Source organism: Montipora capricornis, chromosome 11 (genome assembly GCF_036669925.1).
Source record: "Montipora capricornis isolate CH-2021 chromosome 11, ASM3666992v2, whole genome shotgun sequence".
Taxonomy (NCBI): domain Eukaryota; kingdom Metazoa; phylum Cnidaria; class Anthozoa; order Scleractinia; family Acroporidae; genus Montipora; species Montipora capricornis.
Genome location: NC_090893.1, coordinates 12984076 through 13003107, shown reverse-complemented (window position 1 = coordinate 13003107; position 19032 = coordinate 12984076). Strand labels below are relative to the sequence as shown.

The window sequence follows — 19032 nt, the reverse complement described above, 5'->3', positions numbered from 1 at the left end:
TGGATAATTACAAATACGCCTATCAAATTTAATTAACTTTAGGTTTAAATATTATTTTCGCGAGAATCTCACTCAGCGTTCAGTCTTGTTTTAAAGACCCGATTAGCCAATTGCTCATTTTTAGCACACAGTTGAATGTTAAATGACATATTTACTTGTTACCCGGGCAGCAGTCAATGGTAATGACTTCGGAAGTGTGACATCCATCCATATTGTACTTTAACAAAACTAAACGTAGACTGGGACTCACAGACGTCGAGTCGTCCGGCCCGTCAAGGTAAGTCTTTCACAACTTACGACTTCACCAATAATGGTTTTTATTTAACACACTGTGGACTAAAACCTTTGATCGCTAATATGGGCATTATAAATTTCACAGGGTGACAAAAAGAGCAGTGGGATAATAAAGAGTCAAAAGTGTCATGAATTCTATTGTTGCCAGCCGGCCGCTATCATCCGAAGACCATGTGCGAAAAAGAAGAACCATAATTTTGTACTAAAAATTGCTGATTCATTTCAAGTTATTTGAATATTTCTCTCTCTCGCATTTATTAGTTCCGTTCGGTTGGTGCATAGCTAGTGTGTAAATGTTATTTAGCCATTAGTTTATATCTTGTGACGCATTGCTTAATTTAGAATTCGGAAGATGACGACTGCGTCAATTTAGTTTCAAAGCAGACCTCCATTTTCTACTGAAGCAAAAGTCGTTTAACAGAGCCAAATCAGATAATAAAATGACCTGCGGTAAATCAAATTAATTATCAGGGGATACGAATGCAGTGAACGCGGCGGTGACGTCGGAGTTAGATATTCCTTAACTGAAAAACCCGTGATTAAAAATCTCGTCAAGAGTAATTCAATTCGGCCTGGAAGGAGTAACTTAGTTAATAAATGCAATCGCAGATGCTGGAGTATTACATATTACTAAAACACGAAGGTGCAAAACTCTTTTTCGACGTTGCAACCAGTCGATTTCAACGGCACACTCATTTTTTTTTATTTTTTACCCCAACTATCTCGTGAATGAAAAGATGGAGTGTTGAGTTTCAGTGTTTTTAAACGCTTTTCGCAATTTATATCGAAACTAGTCTTGATTTATAAAGTAAATATTTATGAATTCTACGTTTGATCACCTTTACTTGTATTCCCTAGTCCATAAAAGCCTAGAAATTAATCCCTGCGCAGTCGGTTAGGATCAAAAGACCTCATTTACAAAGCAATTTCGCTTTACGTCTTTTAACCTTATTTCCCTCTTACATCTGGGTAAATTTTTTATCACTAATAAAGTCTGATAAAAATTCCAAAAACTATGCTCTCAGTCTTTTCGAGAATCTTGTACTGCGATATTTTAACTCTTGCCCAGGCGTGCCAAGGCTTCGAGTTTCCAAGGATGTTTCTCAATTCTTCAATCTCAAGTGCAGTGTCCTTCTTCTTAGCGCATTCCGTTTAGTGTTTTTTTAACAGCACTGCCTACGTTCTGGTTAAAGCCTTGGTGTCTTCAGAGCGAGATCGTTTCAACAAATTATACTCTAAAAATGTGTGTCAATCCGCGAGGTTCTTCTATTATTTTTTAAATCCAGTTCCTCCAGCGACGTTTTTTAGACGTAATTCAAGGTTGGGCAGACTGCTTTTCGATTTATTATTATTCTATACCTTTGTAAAATTGCCTGCGAAAAACGCAGTTATAAAAATTATATACTCCCAAAAATGCTACCCTAACGTTTAGATCCCCCGTGACACAAAGATCTGTAAATAAAGAAAACTCTAAACTAACATGAGTCGAAGTCGCGCATCGTGGTGGGGTGTCATTTTAAGCACAGGGCATATGGCTTGCTAGGATTTCATCTAATTACTATACTTAGAGGCAAGATACCGTTAGTAATTTGCATACTAAACGAGAGTGTATTTACACTTCAAAGGACTAAGCGCTCACTTACAGCTTATTCGACTGAAGGTGGTAATATATTTTCCCATCAACTATCATTTTGATTATAGTTTTTTCGTGATATTGTCCTTTATTTTCTTTTCCCAGGAAAACTTTCCTTTTGACGAATTACCCTTGAAACGTCTGTAATTTTCACTCCAAAAAAATCATCGTTAATTTTTTGTTTTGCTTCTCTCTTTTCAGTGCACGCGTTTTGTTTTCGCTTAAGGCAATTAACTTAATGGATCAGGAAAACCGGGGATTATGAGAGAGTGGAGTTTGTATCAGTGTCATAAATTTTCCCTCAGGAAGCCAAGATAAATAGCTTGTTTAAGGAAGAAGGTTATACCCCGCATTTTACAGTTAAGTTATTAATTTTCTTAGGCCAGATAATCTTTGTATTCACTGACAACACTTAATTTTCCGGCGACTAGGATCTGATTAATTCTGTGTCCATCAGAGACCTGTCCTTTCCGACAATATTTAACTAAAACAGTGGAGAAAAAGACATAAAATGCTAAATGACTGATCTAGCCTGTTAAATGCCTATTTTGAGGCCGCTAGAAACGGTATAATGTGATTGTATTTGATGGACAACTTTAAAGCAGACTGAATCCATTTTTTTTTAAATTGATTAGATGCTTTAGACCTCAATACATTTCTTTCAAGTTTTAGCTGTGGAGCTGGATAAATAACAGACAAATCATGTAAAACATAGTAGCCCAGAATTGTAAAAAAGAGCATCGTGACAACATGCAATTTACATTCAGCCTCAATTTTTCTTCAGTCGAAATAGCCTCCGTGTAATTCAAAAGCTCAATACATATGTATTAGGGCTTTAAATTTCGCGTGTCATACTTTCCGATTAGATATTTCTTTATGGAAATGATGAAGACAGGTGTGCTCTTATATTAGCTTATCACCCTCGGTGTATTTTGGCAGCGAAGAATTCAATTTGAAAAATGTTCCAAAGAGCTTTCTCTCCGATCTCTTCGGTAGCGGTCTCAATCAAAAAGAGGAAAATTAGTAATACGTGAAGTGAATGCTAAATTTGTAAACCGGAATTCAGCTCGCCAAATTTGCTATAAAATTTGTAAATTGGAGCGGTTGTTTTGCAAGAACTTTATTTATCCTTTGCTCCTATTAGTGTAGAGTGAAAAACTGGTTAGCTTTGCAATGGTCGGTGTTTGCATAATATAAACAAAGGGCTTGTACCTTAGATTAATTTTGCTTTATTAACCATCACAATGCAATCATTTCACCCGGACACAAGATTCATGGCAGCTGCGAATTTTAAATTTCTCTTAAAAGAGTTAAATTGTTGTGAAATTGCACCCGAGCAGAAAAAAGGTCTCACTTAATTCTATCGACTTAGTTCAAACTTTACTATTCTTCAACTATCAATTAGTTCACATTGATTTTGAATTAAAAGTTCGATATTGATAACAAAATTAAATTTCGCAAAAAATACTCCAGAGTGGTGAAAGATTGCCAAAATGGACCTCGAAGTCACAGCGGGATTTGACTTCATTGTTAGTGTTTCCTTCCTATTTCGAAACAAGTTGATTTCAGTCTACTTTCAGTTCGTATCTTCTTGTTTCCAACTGATTAAAAATTGTTGAAACAACATGAAGTTTCTAAAACAAATGATTCACTACGTGGGAGATCAGAGATCCATGTAACATTTTTTTCGGAAGTTTTCGTTTTAAAGACGCCAGCAACCGCTTAAGTTCAATAACTCTTCCCTGCCATGTATTGTCTCGTTTGCGGCCAAAAATTATTAACTTTTCTTGCATTCCGCCTTTTCTTGGGAGCGCGCCAACAAAACCGTAAACGAACGTGTTAGACCTTTATTCTTCTAGCTTAAAAGCGGGCGGAAAACACGAAAAGAACATTCCAATTTATCATTTTGATCCCAGCCCATCGTACTTTAGAGTCTATTTTTTAAATCATTGTTTTTTCGTTAAACAATAAAACATCGTTCATAATTTTTAACACCGTAAGGGGCCTCTCTTAACTGAAAACTCACCGAGTAATTCTTCAACAAGGAAAAATCTCTTGTTTAACAATATTTTCAGTTTAAATAACTTTAATTAGCATAGAAATTGGTCGACTCATGCAAGTTCTGGCTTCCTGATTATAATTTAAAACTCTAAACTGGGACTTAATGGATTATGAATGCGATTTTTGCTTTCGTCTTGAAGTGAATTAGTGTCCGCGAATTCGAAATCAATTCCGGCCGTATTCACAGACAGACAAGTAAATTTTCAGAAGGAACTGACTCAGTTGAAAAAATTCCAATTTTCATCTTAATTGTTTTAATACAGACCACCTTGCATTCATTAGAAACTCAGCAGGAAATTTAAAGTTAAACTCTGAGCGATGATATATCTTTTTTTTAAGTAAAGCAATAAGCTATGGCTAGAGTTCGCACAATGAGCACTGCGAAATTATATATTGCAATTCGAGCAATTGATCCATAACATATTAAAACAAGATCATGAAATGTTTGATCTCTAAATTAAGAAAGCGGATCAGTTTTCAGTCAACCAGAAATCCGTAGGGAAAGGTGGATTTTAAAGTAACAACAAAGTATCGTTTTAAATTTACTTTCAAAAATTTCCTCAGCGTTCAAATCGCAACCCTTGAAGGCTAATAAGACAATATCCTTCGCAAGAGGCCTTCTCGAACGCTTTACAAATTCATATCCTGTCTTATGACAAACTGAGAGTCTTTATTCAATAAATATTTAGAAACGGAAACTTCCATAGACACCAGGGAACTAATTGACAAAGATAGATTCACTGAACTACCGGAAAACATCGACAAGAGATGGTTAATTGCGTCGAAATATGAGCCAAATTTTCGACCTGTGAATAAGCTACTAAAAATTTGGCAAAGCAAGGCGTATTGTAAACAAAGTTTTCATTGAATGAAATTTGTTCATTAAAAATAACTTTGTTATCACTTGCCGTCTGAATACCATTTGCTTAACATTTGTCTGCGGTTCGCTTCGGGTTTAGCCGCTAATGACGGGAAAGGTCTTCAATTTGCTCTGTTTTCGCCCTCTGAGTATTTATTGTTAAAAGGCATTGGGTCTCAATTATCATATTAAAAAAACACGTCTTTTGATGCTTGATTTTACCGCTGGATCTCTAACTTTAAATCTAAATAACCAGTTTTTCAAAGTGTTTGAAGCAAAGTTTTTTATGAAAGTTTGGCGGCACTTGTGATCCGGATGTTTGTATGAATATGGGAAGAATCATCGCAGAATGTTGGTTTAAGAAGCTGGTTAGCAGGCACTTTTGGAAATTTCAAAATTGCCGGTTTGACTACAGTACATGAATCGCCGCCGTATTGCCACAGGGTAAAACATGTCGTTGTGACATGAAAACGAGATACGACCCGTACGCGCATGCCCATTAGGTTCAAAATAAAAGCGGTCTTCCGCCGTCAATATTCTAGTTAAATGTTTTTTCTCTCGACCTTGGGTGGTGGATCGCTGCTCAATCTGTTTCATCCTCCGGTTCTTGCTTTGGAGGTCTGGCTTGCGAGCTGAAAAACAAGTTCTCGTAATTCCTAGAAGGAGTATTTCTGTTTTCGCCTTACAGATTTTGCATACGAAAGCGTCTACGAAAACGTACTGCAGTGGTGTGCATCTTGGAAGCATTGCCAATTTCTCATTATTTGGTCAATACAACGAACTGCTGGCAAACGAGATCGAATCAATCATAAACAGCTTCTTTACCACCAAAGCAGTCCTGAAATTGCTTAATTATCTTCTGAAACGTGACTTATTTAAAGATCTGCAAATGAAGAAGACAAATCGGTTGTTGAGACGTAAAAACTATTCGTTCACACTGGCTTGACTATTGAAGATTTGGGGTATTCATCCATTCTTTAGAAAGAGAAAGAGAGAGACAGAGACAGGAAAATACCAGTAGTCGGTAACAAGCTGAGGAGAACTTTTTTGCAAAGTACAGTTGTGTTTAATTACTGCTTTAATTTACAGTGTTGCTGTTTCAAACATTGCGGTTAACTGATAAGCTTAACTTTTCCTTGAAATGAATTAAATTGAAAGACATTTTTATCTTGGCTGGTGGCGTAGAATTGGTAGATTGAGGCTAATTTCGTTGTGAATGAAGGTGGAAGAGTAAAGTTTGTTGCAACTGTAATAAGCAATTAAATACCTGTGTGTTAAAGATGTTCAGCCTCTTACTCTAAACTTCCAAGTTTACTTTTGTTGTTGTTCAACCAGATGGAGAAACTTAGTGGACCTGCATATATTCCAAATCCTTTGACATCTCCAGCACTTATGGTACTGGCCTCAACAGCAGAGGCAGCTCGCTCATCATCGTCATCACCAGGTCCAATAAATGATTATCATGCTGTATACTCCTCACCATCAAATCGCTACATTGATGGTGAAACTGTTCACAGGATGGTCTTGAATTCAACTCATTATCAGCACAGATCATCGCATCTTTCGTTGTACCCTGGTTCAGAACATTATGCTGAGAGGATCCCACATGATTTTGGACCACATTTTCTTCAGCTTCATCATCACCTTGGTGGAGGACTTCTCCACAAAACAAGTGGTTCAACAGCAGTGTTTAACGGCACAGGAGCATTCCGCCGAGTGCTTCCTCCAGAACATGCATTCCCCTTCCATCATATGCAGCATCAGCGTACCTTATTAGAACGTGAACATGTTGAAAGCTTGTACAAAAACACTGAACTTGATAAAGAAGTGGTCAGTAAGGAGAAGATACTCCCTCTCAAACCAGAGAAAGACAATGATATCTATCTTAAAAGAAACAGATCTAAAAGCCCAAGTCCAAAGAGAATGAGTGTGCTTGATGATGCCAAGAATAACACTGTGGATGGTTTGAACATTAAAAGAGAGCAGAGTGAGAATACAGAATGTTGTAATAGTCCTGGAAGCGATGACGTTAAAACAGACGGAAATTCACCAAAAGGTAAATCACATTAATTTTTAAGGCTATGTAATTGAGAAATGGAAGGGGAATTCAAAGTTTTATTTTGCAATAAATTTCTTCTTAGGAAGTAGTGATTAGGTCTGGGTACAGCTCACTAGCTTTGAATTAAGGATTTTGTCAATGGTTTCCAGTGTCACCTTGGAAAGTAAGACCGTTCAATTGACTAGGTACCTTGTATGTTTTTAGCCACATGTTTCCAATTTAGAGCCAGGAATGGAACTGTATTATGTTGAGGAGGTAAATTATGAGTGATTTTTTGGGTTTGGAAGGTATACCTAAATTTTTTCCTATAAAATGTTATGTACATTGCAGTAATTTTACAGTTCATGAGTTGTTTTAGTGTTATTTTCTTGGTGTTCCATTTGAATATTGGTGACAGGCTTTCTACAAAACTAGCTAAAAATATTGTTACTTCCACCTTTTGTGACAAGAATAGCTGCTTTACAAGAGCTTGAATTAAAAAACTTGTTTGAGCTTGAACTTGCAAGTAAGTGAGATAGAATAGTGAAATCAATATGGGTCCTTTATTAATACATCGACATGAGTAGTTCATGTAATGCTCAAAACGAAAATCTCTGCATTTTAAAAGATGGAAGTTTGGTAATATTTATTTGCAATCATGTAACAGTATAGTAGTTTGCAGCAGATAATAATTATACATGTATATGTGCTTTTGGATAGAAATTTTAAATTGAAACCACTGTGTTTTGTAATTTAATGTATTATTATTTAAATCAGCACCTAGTTAGTGAAATTGAAAAAGTCACTTCCAAGAAACCTGTTTGATTGAAATTTATCCAAGTTCATGTGCCAAGAGTAAAAAAATAGCAGAAACAAAGCTATAATTTGCAGATCAATTCAAACTCCGAAAGAGACTATTATTTTAAATGTTATTTCAATCCACAAGAGTTGTACTTCAGAAATATAATTCTTTTATACTTTTTTGAAACTTGCTGTATTGGTAATGAAAACTTTATTTTGAATTTGGATGTATTTGGACCACTTCACTTTTCCACTGCCATTTGTTTTGAAAAAGTTCAACAAATGGTTGCGATAAAGCAAGAAGCTGGTTGTGGAGATGTTTTTTTGAGTTTTCGTTGATATGTGCTTGATTACATACACCTTTCAGTCTATTGTAAATATTGAGAGGTGTTTGGAATAGATGATTTGTAATACACTCCAACAATATTCTGAAAGCAGATGTGAATTAACATAACAATGTCAAATGCTTGCTAATTGGTTTTGTTTCCATGGCGTCCTCAACGTCTTTATTTAAACCTTGGAAATGTTGTAAGCAATGTATCTGTTCCCAATTTTGAATTAATTTTAGGAAAGAAATTTCAAACATTGTATACATAAATTTTTTAAGCTTGTATTTAATGTTATTTTAACAATCATTTCTTTTGTCGGAGTTGAAATATGAGTTTATAAAGTGGTGTCATTTTCATGAGACAACCACTGTCTTCATTGTCTTTTTGTAAATTGCACCTGTATGTTAAGTGCCCATTCACACACACTTTCTTTGTCCTCTTCTTTTTTCTTTTATCTTGATAAGAGGGAGAGTTAACTAATTTTCTTGCTAACATGTCTTTTTTTTTCTGGGGAAAGTAGTGGGTTAAAGCTTTCTGCTATTGTTTGTTATCTAAAAGTTCTGTAGTTTTATAGATGCCAGTGTTGAATTGCACCTTAATCTGTCTTCTTGTTTTTGTTAGGTTAATCCGTTTACAGAGTACTCTAAATTATATGTCCCAGCATTGACTCTTAAGCCCTTTTTTTCAGTTACAAAATTTGTATTTTACTTGTGTTAATGTGATAAAATTATAAACCCATGCACAACCAGCATGTTTCTTTGAGGTTTTTTTTTTCCTCCTTTGGGGTTAACTTGAATTTTATTTCCAGTTATTTTTCTTTTTTATAACTCGACCAAAGATAATTTTGTCTTGATTTGCATATTCATCACTGTCTCTTTTGTTCTATTTTTTATTTTATCTGTTCTCAATGTTCTAGGTAGAAATAATAATATTTATTATTTTACAGTGTACATGTATAACACAAAGCTGTGAAGAAAATACTCTAGACTCAGGACTTACATTGACTGTGACAAATAATTTTATAGTCTCCTTGACATGAACAATGTGAATAAGCTGACATTATAGTTATTATTTTACTTGAGGTTATTATTTAAACCAATATCCTCCATTTTAAATCACTTACAGTATTTTCCTCGCAAAGGAATAATGTGAATTAGTCATGTCTAATGTTAGTAGACAGTGGTTAGTATTAGTTTTATTATGATTGGTTTAAGAAAAAAAAGAAATTTTTTGTGTGAAAAATATTGTTCCCATAGTGTTGAACTTGATATCACAGTTTTTGCTTGTACTTAGTTAAGAACTTATCCCCCTGGAAATGACATGGCTACCCTTGGCAACTCTGTTATCACATTTGCTTTTAGTCTTGAAATATACTCCACTGTGTTAGGTACATTACAAGGCAATGTTTGCATTGTTAAGTGAAATATCCACTGTCATTTAGAGAAGGTGAAGGATATGGTGAAGACTTTTTTCAGAATTAAATGTCACTAACTGATGTTAAAGAAAGGATGACTCAACTTTGAGGGGTTGTTGAAGTTTGAATCAAAATAATTTCTTGTATCTCGTGTAGTTGAAGTATTTGAAATCACTCCTTTTTGCAAATTCACCCAAATAAGGAGTTCTAAGGTGCTCATGGTGTTTGTATAGAATGAATTTAACCAAGTGAAAGTGTCCAGCACTTTGCATCTCTAGCTTTCACCAGGCAACCAGCTTGTTTCTCCACAGAATGTGCATCTTTATTTAATTAAACTTGTAAGAAAGTGTTAGGTTTCTTGGTTCATTAGAATTAAACATCTCTCATCTCTCTTATGGTCCATTATTTTACATCATGAAACATTGTTGCCAAAAGAGCTTGTTGATTTTTATTTCTTTCAAGTATAGAATCTAGTTTAAGAGAAGAGTGCAGAGATTAAACTAAGCAGGCAAACTTAGCCAGCGTTTACATGAACATGGTTTCATTAATTTTGTAAATGCATCATTTTCAATGCATCGATTTGAATGTGGTTACTATTTTGACATGAAATTTGCATTATTCGATTCATAGTGCAGCGCTCACCGATTCCATCATGACTTTGATTTCTGGCGTAAACGGCTCCATGTAAACACTTCCAAACCGCATTGATTTTGACGCAGTTTCAAAGTTTTGAAACCATGAGTTTCTCTTTAACCCTTTCACTCCTTTGGGGTTCCCCATTGACGAGTAAAATTGTCTGGCGTTATATGGAGTAAAATGTATAAGTCTCGGTGGCCCTTACTGGAGTAAAAGGGTTAATTAATTAATTAAGCTGGACTGCCATATTATTATTGTTTTGTGTCCCACCCCTTATTAAACCTCCTATCCTGTCACCTCCCACCCTACTTCCATTGGAAATTGCTATTTAGCATCACAGATTCCTTGAAAGGATTGAGCTTTTTTTAAACCCCCCCCCCCCCCCCCCATCCTTATCAGACATCACCCCAACCACCCTTCTTAGAATTTCCAAACATAGAACTGAATCAGTAGGGTCCAAAACAGTCATGAAAACCCTGTTTAAAAGTATTTTTATTTGGGGCTAATAAGTGCATCATACAATAATTGCTTTGCAAGAATATATGTATTCATTCTATTTTGGTCCACAAGATTGTTTGGAAGCTCTTTTATAGGGAATAGAATATTCACAGTTGTGTTTTCATGTTGTCAAAACCTTAAGTTTAGTAATGTGTTGTTTTGAAAAGGGCATTGACATGGACAAAAATGAATAGGCCTTTTGCAACTAACGATCACATGGTACAAAATCCACCATGCTGGAGGGCAAGCTCATTATTATTCCCCCACTGGGACATTAAAACAAAGAGACCTGAACCATTCAAGCTTGACTTGCCTTTGTTTTAATGTCCCAGTGGGGGAATAATAATGAGCTTGCCCTCCAGCATGGTGGATTTTGTACCATGTGATCGTTAGTTGCAAAGGGCCTATTCCACTCATTTTGTAAAAAAACCTCTTACCTTTTAAGAAAAAAAATTGTTAACAAATTTAACGTATTTTCTACGAGGCGGTGTTACTATGCAAGCCGCTCAATAAGCTGCGAGATTGTCTTTTCACTTCAATAAATGGAGACAAAATTATTATACCCGGGTGGAAAAAATAATAGTATATTTCTGTTTTGTGGTGTTCTTGTCAATGTTATCTTCATTGTTGCAAAAGCTCCCTTTCATCCTCTAGGGGACAGAAAATTATAAATATAGAAATGTAATGAGGGGAATTTTGGCTATTTTTCACCAAAGCACTAAACAACCATAAAAGGGCTTTGGGTTACCGTTTAGTGGTAACTTAAACATTATTTCACTTTGTATGTTTTATTTTTGTCTGATTGTCAGGAAGACGGAGATCTTCATCTCAAGCTCCCTGCTGTCCAATATGCGGAACAACAATCAGACCAGGAGAGATGGAGAGCCACTTTGCCTGGGAAATGGAGCGATTCTGTGAAGAAAACAGGTTGGTGAGATACCTGCCCTCCACATTCTTATCATAATCATTGTGAGACAATAGTTATTCTGGAAACTGCTAGATGTTGATTGGTAGCATTCTGTATCTCTGACGAAGGGCTAACGCTCGAAACGTCAGCTTTTAGAATTTCTGTACGGTGGCCAATTTACATTATCAACTCTGTTGATAAAACCAATTTTTGTATACTACTTCCCCACCGACGCAGCACCACAGTTTCTTTGGAAACTAACCCCTTGATCCTACTGGAGTTTGACTCGAGACCTCCAGCACTGTATTCTGAGGGTTTACCTTGCAAGTGATAAAGCTAAGCTGTAAATAAGTAACCAGAGCATGTTTTTTTTTCCACAGGAAATTGCGGCGAAGTCAACGGGAAGCTCCTTTGCAAACAAGAAAGGTACGTAATTTTTTAAGTGAGGACTTGGAAGAAAATGTTAAACAAGTTCAACACTGACACAGACTTGACATTCTTCATAGAATGGTGAAACTTTTCAAAGGAAGTGGAAACAAGAGGGAAAAGCAGATTCAAGTCAGCGTCTAGACGACACACCAGCCAGTACTAGACAACAGGCAAGTTAAAAGCAATGTTTTAACGCTATCAACTGATTGCCAAGTGCTTGGTGAGCCTTCAATTTGTTTCTTTGTACATGTACATGTGTTTTTTATCATCAACAGACATATTTGAGGGTCTGTGCAAACAGGATGGCTAGAAATGGTCGCTCCACTGCACTCAAACCAACAAGATCCAGAAGTTCGCAAAGTATGCGTCTCTTTGATAGCATTCTTACACTATGTTGTAATAATTATTACTTTTGCCGAGCTGGCTATAGACCTTATTCATAAATGGCGGTCATATTTTTAATTCTTTTGTACTTGTGCAAATTAGCCTACCAAGCAGCATTTCAGAGCAAGAATTCTTCTCAATTCACTGTATGGTATCGAGGCTTGGTAGGCTAATTTGCACTTCGACAAAAGAATTATAAATTGACCGCCATTTATGAATAAGGTCTATAACTAGTCTCATACCCCACAAGGCCAAATGGAATGAATTATTTGTTTATTAAATTTTCATCACATTTTGAATGCTTGGACGCTTGGAAATTAAAGTCAATCAGTTTGCAGCTTGGCAACACTTTACTCAATCAGTTTCCATAATTTGAGTCATATGGTATATGAGCTGATAACCAAGATTGAGTGAACCAATCGAAAAGCTAGAAATGCAAAATCTGGGTCTAACATTTAATAAATAACAACTATTCACCAAAGTGGAGGTGGCTAGTGGTAGATATTTATCAAGCCGCGAAGCAGCAAGGTAAATATCCACCACTAGGCACCAACACTGAGGTGAATAGTTGTTTTAGTATATATTAAAACAGTGAGATAAGATAGTACAAAAATATGATTTTTATTCATTATTCCTCCAACGATTACAATATTTTTGGGCGCAAACCCTGCGTGAGTTGCTCGCAGGTGAATGGCAAAGGATATCCGGAGTTGAACAACCAATCAGAGTGTGCGTTGAATGCTATCCAATGTTTTAGTATATACTAATAACAGTTAATCGTACTGTTTTAAATGCAAATATAGTACGAGGATGGCAAAAAATGTGCAAAGTCTATTTGAACAAGTCTTTTAATTGTTAAGAAATTGACGTTACCATTAATTTTCTTGTTATTGTTGTCTAAAGGTTCACCGCTTCACTCCCCTATGGTGGCAGAAGAAGGTCCTTCCGGTGTCAAGACAACCATTTGTCCAGTTTGTGAAGAGGTGATTCATGGCAGCAGTAATGAACTAAATTCTCATGTGGAATCTTGCTTGAGAAAGGTATAAAGCTGTCTTTTTATCCATAAACTGGTTAAGGCTCAGCTTTAATCCATATGGTATCTCTTCTGTCATGCATAGGCAAACCACTTGCATTTGAAAGCCAGAGTACTACAACAAAAGATTATGAAGCGTTTGTGTAGCACTCTAATCTTGCTGTCTAGTTTGTTATTCAGTATTTTACACACAGCAAAGGTTTCTGCAGAGATATAAAGTGAGTGCTATTTTATTCCCCAGAAGGAAGGTGGTGAAGTTGATGACAATGATGACACCAGTGCTCATTAAGTGTTTGAAGAATAAGAATGGGCTGGACAGACAAGGATAAGGGCACCATCTTTGCTGGAAGGGGGCTTCAGAGGTACATACATGTATTTTTATGCTTATGGTGTATTACGGTGAATACAGAAAGTGTTTGAACCGTTTTGTTAGCCCAGTGCTGCACTTGCAAGTTTCTTAGCTTAAACACAAAGTTTTTCAAAGATAAGTTTCTTTACCAATGCATTTTGTGTTTTGCCTTGTTGAGAAAATAGTTGAAGTTTTAATAACTCTCTTTTAATTAAATTTGTCAACTCAGACTGATATGCCATGAAAGATGAGTAAATGACTACATATCGTTGTCTTTGTTTTGGATTTGATTTAGCTTCAGGATTTCAGACTGGTATTAAACGCAGAAGGGAGGATGAAGATGTTGGAGACCTCAACATTGATGGTGATGATTCTGAAGAGTATGGGAAGCCTCAGTATCCTTTCATACAATAAATTGTTTTCTATATGTAAAAATGATATTATTTACATTGTAAATACCCGGCCTTGGTTTAGAGTAGCTGTCAAAAGCTAATAATGTGCTTACAATCTCATAATTCCATTACCAAACAGTCCTAGCCCATTCCAAGACAACCCTCACCAAGTTCGGTGGTGTGAGCGTGCTTCTTCCATAAGGGAAAGAAGATTTCTGGGATTCTATTCGCCTCACTTTCAACTTTCTTGTATTGCTTTTATTCCTCAAACAGTTATATTTTGAAAGGCCAGTTCTGTGGGCAAGGCTTCTGCAATGTTCCACAGGGGTAGTAAACTTTAGACTGGAATGTGACAACTTATGCAATTAAGTTTTCGTTTCTGAGCGTCCATTCTAAGATACGTTTCTTTTAAAATGAACAAACTGGTGCTGGTAGTCCTAAATTTCCTCCAAAGTAAATTTTATTCTTGCCTTAAAGACCTAAAAAAATTTCCCTCCTCAAGAGAGCATTTTTCTAACAATTCTTCCATTTCTGTTGTCTCTGTGTGTGCATATGAAGATTTTAATCTTCTAAGTGTAATCTTCTTCTGACACTTAAAAAGTGTCAGTTGGGAACAAATGTTTTTTCCTCTAGTTTCCTTATTATATGATCCTTGTTAACCAAGATACACAGAAGCTGATGTGATTCTCTGCCAGTCTGATGAACAAGATGAAGATGATGCTAGGCAAGTACTGAGAGACGCTGTGATCAGGTTAGAATGTTCTTTAGAACTCTCCTGCTTATTCGATAAACATCATCTTCTACAACGGATTGCCTCTTACGGGGGAGACCAAAGATTGAATGCTCGGAAAAGTCTGGATATGACTGTGGCGCGTCAGTGGACCTTGTGCGATTTTGGCGCAAAAGAGCCGGTATACGGTGCGTTCTGAGTAAACCGTATTCCGCATATTTAAAATAAGCTCTTAGTATCGATGCTGTAGCTCTAAGATATCTGATTCTAAGGCCAATCGCAGTTTCCACGAGCTCATTTTCTTGCATTTTAGCAATTCAAATTCCGATTGGTTCATAACGTAGTCTTTACTTTAATGTCCACAGTAGTTTGTTTAGTTTTGGTTGCTCTATATTCAAGCAAAAATGTCCCCATAAATACTTGATTCATGTATGAAACATCAGATCATGCCAGATTTTTTTTACAGTGGCGAAAGTTCGCCCACAGAAAAGAGTTTGCCAAGAGAGAATTGTGAAGGCCTCGATGAAGATGATCCTTCCCAAACAAAATCAAAGAGTGAAGACGCAGAACAAGACGATAGGTGAGCCGAGTACGAACTGCGCTGGAATAAAAACTGTTACTGTCTTAACGATTTTTCACTTTTCATAAATTTGAGTTCCACGCAAATTTCTTTCAGGTCTAGCAATCCCGACCTCGTCATTTGCTCTCTTAAAGCTCGACTCAAAGAACTGGTGAGTGATCCTAGATACTAGGGGTCGGTTTTTCAAACGTTGTATTTGTCATATTCATGGGTGTGGCCTCCTTTTTTTAGGGAAAAATGAAGTTGGAAAAAGTAAAGTGTTTAATATGTATGGTAGGTATTCAATTTCTTCCTTGTTTACTAGTAAGGAGGTAATTTAAAGCTCTTTAATCGTGGGACTAGAGATGCAATTTTTTATGTTTCAGGAAACTTACACAAATCCCTTAACATCCATTTCTTGTTGGCATGTTCATTGTGAGGAATGCTGGCTAAGAACTCTGGTAAGCATAATCCTTTCTTTGAGAGTGGTTTTCAATTTAAGGTCATAAAACTGCTTAAACTAATAATGAAAAGAGATGCAGGGAAACAGTTGCAGCAGGAAGACGCATGCGCACGATTAAAGGGGAAAATTTGTAGTCAATCACGAGTTTAAAACTCGAAAAATGGTAATGTGGAATTCCTTTACTGATAAAATTGTATTTACATCACAAACAAAAACGGCCTTTATCCAGGCGATTTTCCTCAAACTTGAAAAACGTCGGGCCGACTTTTTACTAGATTACCCAAATGCAATCCGTTTCGATCTTGTCCATTTGTGTCCACTCCATCCATGCTTCTCTTTCCTTTTGTTGTATTTCTTTTATGTTGTTCCACGGTTTTAAGTGGTTAAAGCAATGTTTCAATCTCCTTCTTGGATATTTTGGGTGTCATAAAATTAGATAATTTTGCGTGACATAGCCCCTTAAATCTCTTTATACGTTAACCGGACTGGAAGCGTCCTTACAGCATTTCAATCAAATCAAATTAAGTACTTATATAGCGTATGATCCATAGGTAAATGATCTCAGGCGCTTAAAATTAACAATAAGGTTATTTACAATGTTTAAAAATTATGACTAATTATGATTATATTTACAGTTGTATTTTACAGTTACAGTTACAGTTATATTTACAGTTGTATGATTATATTTACAGTTAAAAATTAAGAATAAGCTTTTTGAAATAAAAATGTCTTAAGTTTTGTTTTGAAAGATTTTAAATCGTTCTCTAATCTAAGTGATTTTGGAAGTTTGTTCCATTCAAAGGGTGCTGCCACTTGAAAAGCTCTGTCTCCTGTTGTCTAGCTTGCATTTGCGAGAATGCCACATTTCGGCATCTGTGTACTAGTTTACAGGCCGTTTTGTCACCTTAGTGGGACACAGCTCTTTACAACCTCTAATTTAATTGGATCCTTTTTGGACGCAGCTCTATTGTTTTTAGGGTTAGGGTCCATTGTTGATTGGTTGTTTGTTTTGGTCCATTGTTTTCTGAGCCAATCCCGAGAGCCTTTGTAATAGCTGCGTACTGACTCCCTCAGTGACCCTGTCCTGACCCTAAGTCTAACCCATGGCCCCCCAAGAGTCTCCTATAGTTAAGTTGTACATGTAGAACATCCGAATTAGTAATCAGGGACCGGTTGTTTGAAAGCTGATTAACTTAATCCAGGATTAGCATGAACTTGTTTCATGCTTTGAACTTTTTGGTGAAAGTTCCTTTCTTTTATTATTTTTTTCAAGATTGACCTCTTCTAATGTAACGTTTTGCCGAATATCAGCGTTGAACAGTATTTGGGTGTAGAGAAATAAACTCTTTGGTTCATTTTTAACCTGAGATTAGCGTTAATCGGCTTTTGAACAACCGGACCCGGGAGGTTATAGTTCCCACTCCTGTTCAGGAAACTCGTTATTTCTGAGAACGTCCGAGTTATGATCGTTAAATGTAATCTTCTGATATGCGGAGGATATGGCGCAAAATGTTTAAAGCGAATCGCTAAGCTATGTGATGTCAAACCAGATCAGCCCCCAACTTAAAGTGCACCTAAATTTAAAAGATTTTTCGTTCCTAATGTTTAATCTTCCCATCAAAAGCAAACATACAGGAATGTCAGTATTTGTTAACCAGAATTCCGCTTCTTCCGAGACTGTGCCGTGGAAGACAAGTAAACTTGGACCCTGCAAAGTAGTTTGTGGCAAAATCGAGAATGCCTCTCAAGCTCTGTCGTGGGTCCAAATTACTGCTAGTTTTGATAACTGCGCTTCTTGCCCGGCAGATAGAAAGCCAAATTTTGAGGTAAGAATGGTAAAATATGTTTGCTTTTGGTTAGGAGATTAATATTGAAGAGTAAAAAATGTGCTCGTTTTGTTATGGGATTGTCGATTTCATTTTGACAATGTATCCAAAGACATTAACGCACTGGGGTTAACGGATGAGCATTTTGTGTGGCTAAATAGTCCTTTTCACGGTTAGTTTTTCTTATTTGCATCACAATGTAATCTAACGTGGATGCGAGGCAATTTCGGGTTAAAACTACAAAACAGCCCGAAATTGCCTCACATACATGCTATATTATATTGTAATGCAAATGAGAAAAACTAACCGTGAAAAGGGCTATTGCTTAACCTCGTCACAATTAACAATTTGACCCGTGGCCCTTGAGGGCGAAGGGTCTTATTGTTTTAGTATCACCCAACTAGTCGGACAGAAAGGCAATAATAAAGTTAGCAAATGCAAGTTGAAAATAGATTTATTTGGGAATGAAACCAAAGAAAGCGTCTCGCTTTTCGCTACTCGAGGACTATTACTAATAGTCCTCTGGTAGCGTAGCCAATCAAAATGCAGCATTTGCATTTGTCCACTAGTTGGGTGATACTAATAAGATTTTATTTTTTTGCAGGGAGCTAAGAAATTGTGCCCACAATGCAATATGATCACGTCTCCATCGGACCTCAGAAAAATCTACCTCTGATCAGACAATAGTGCTTTGCAGTCGTGTTGCAGAAAGTAGCGCTTGGTGCCGTGGACCTAGCTTAAGTGGCTAAATGCCATTCATTGTGCAACCGTGACTGTTGCAGCTCAGTTACGAGAAAGTTTAGGCGATTGCCCCTTGCGTGAAAAGAATAGACCGTTTTATATTTATGAGCTTATTGACCGGCTGTCATACAGACACTGCATTTGTCTTGCAAACCAAGCAGAGTAGTTTGTCTTAACATGAGAAGAACAGTACAGTTTGCGTAAAAACAACGTCATCGCCAGCCTCGCTTTCACTTGAAGGCCAGGTAAATCAACAACTTTAAAATGAGTTAAAGCCTCAACGAGGTGGGAAAAAAATCTGGTGCCTGATGAAAGTTGAGCGATTTTAAGGTTTGCTTACATCAAGTACTAGTCACTTGATCGGCCAACCCTCAATTTTACCCTGGTTATTGCCCTATTTTAGAACCTCTTTCTACAAAGAAGAAATTAATAGCCAAATAGGCAATCGTGGGTATGTATCCGTGCAGGATTTTTGGACCTCAGCGGGTGACTTGTTAAGGCACCGAGTTATTGGTAAACTCCTTTAAACTCGCGGAAGGAATCCTAGCGTAAACTTTTGTTAATTATGACCGACAACTGTAAAACAGAATGTGGTAGCAAGCGCTAGAAGGGGAGGGAAAGAGGGGAAAATATAGAATTCTGAAATGGAAGGGAAC

The 19032-nt window shown here is 36.6% G+C and overlaps 1 protein-coding gene across 1 annotated transcript in view; it reads left to right on the top strand.

The window, feature by feature from the left end:
* Positions 1 to 136: 136 nt before the first annotated feature.
* LOC138023844 (E3 ubiquitin-protein ligase RNF220-like) overlaps positions 137 to 19032 on the top strand; it is a 19844-nt gene continuing 948 nt past the window's right edge. The window contains 15 exon segments of the mRNA XM_068870928.1: positions 137 to 277; positions 6183 to 6903; positions 11373 to 11490; positions 11851 to 11896; positions 11977 to 12069; positions 12175 to 12259; positions 13187 to 13323; positions 13558 to 13678; positions 13961 to 14060; positions 14722 to 14808; positions 15254 to 15367; positions 15464 to 15518; positions 15599 to 15640; positions 15733 to 15807; positions 18240 to 19032. The exon segment at positions 18240 to 19032 is cut by the window's right edge and continues 948 nt beyond it. Coding sequence (XP_068727029.1) covers positions 6183 to 6903; positions 11373 to 11490; positions 11851 to 11896; positions 11977 to 12069; positions 12175 to 12259; positions 13187 to 13323; positions 13558 to 13678; positions 13961 to 14060; positions 14722 to 14808; positions 15254 to 15367; positions 15464 to 15518; positions 15599 to 15640; positions 15733 to 15807; positions 18240 to 18311 — 1866 coding nt within the window. The 5' untranslated portion in view covers positions 137 to 277 and the 3' untranslated portion in view covers positions 18312 to 19032.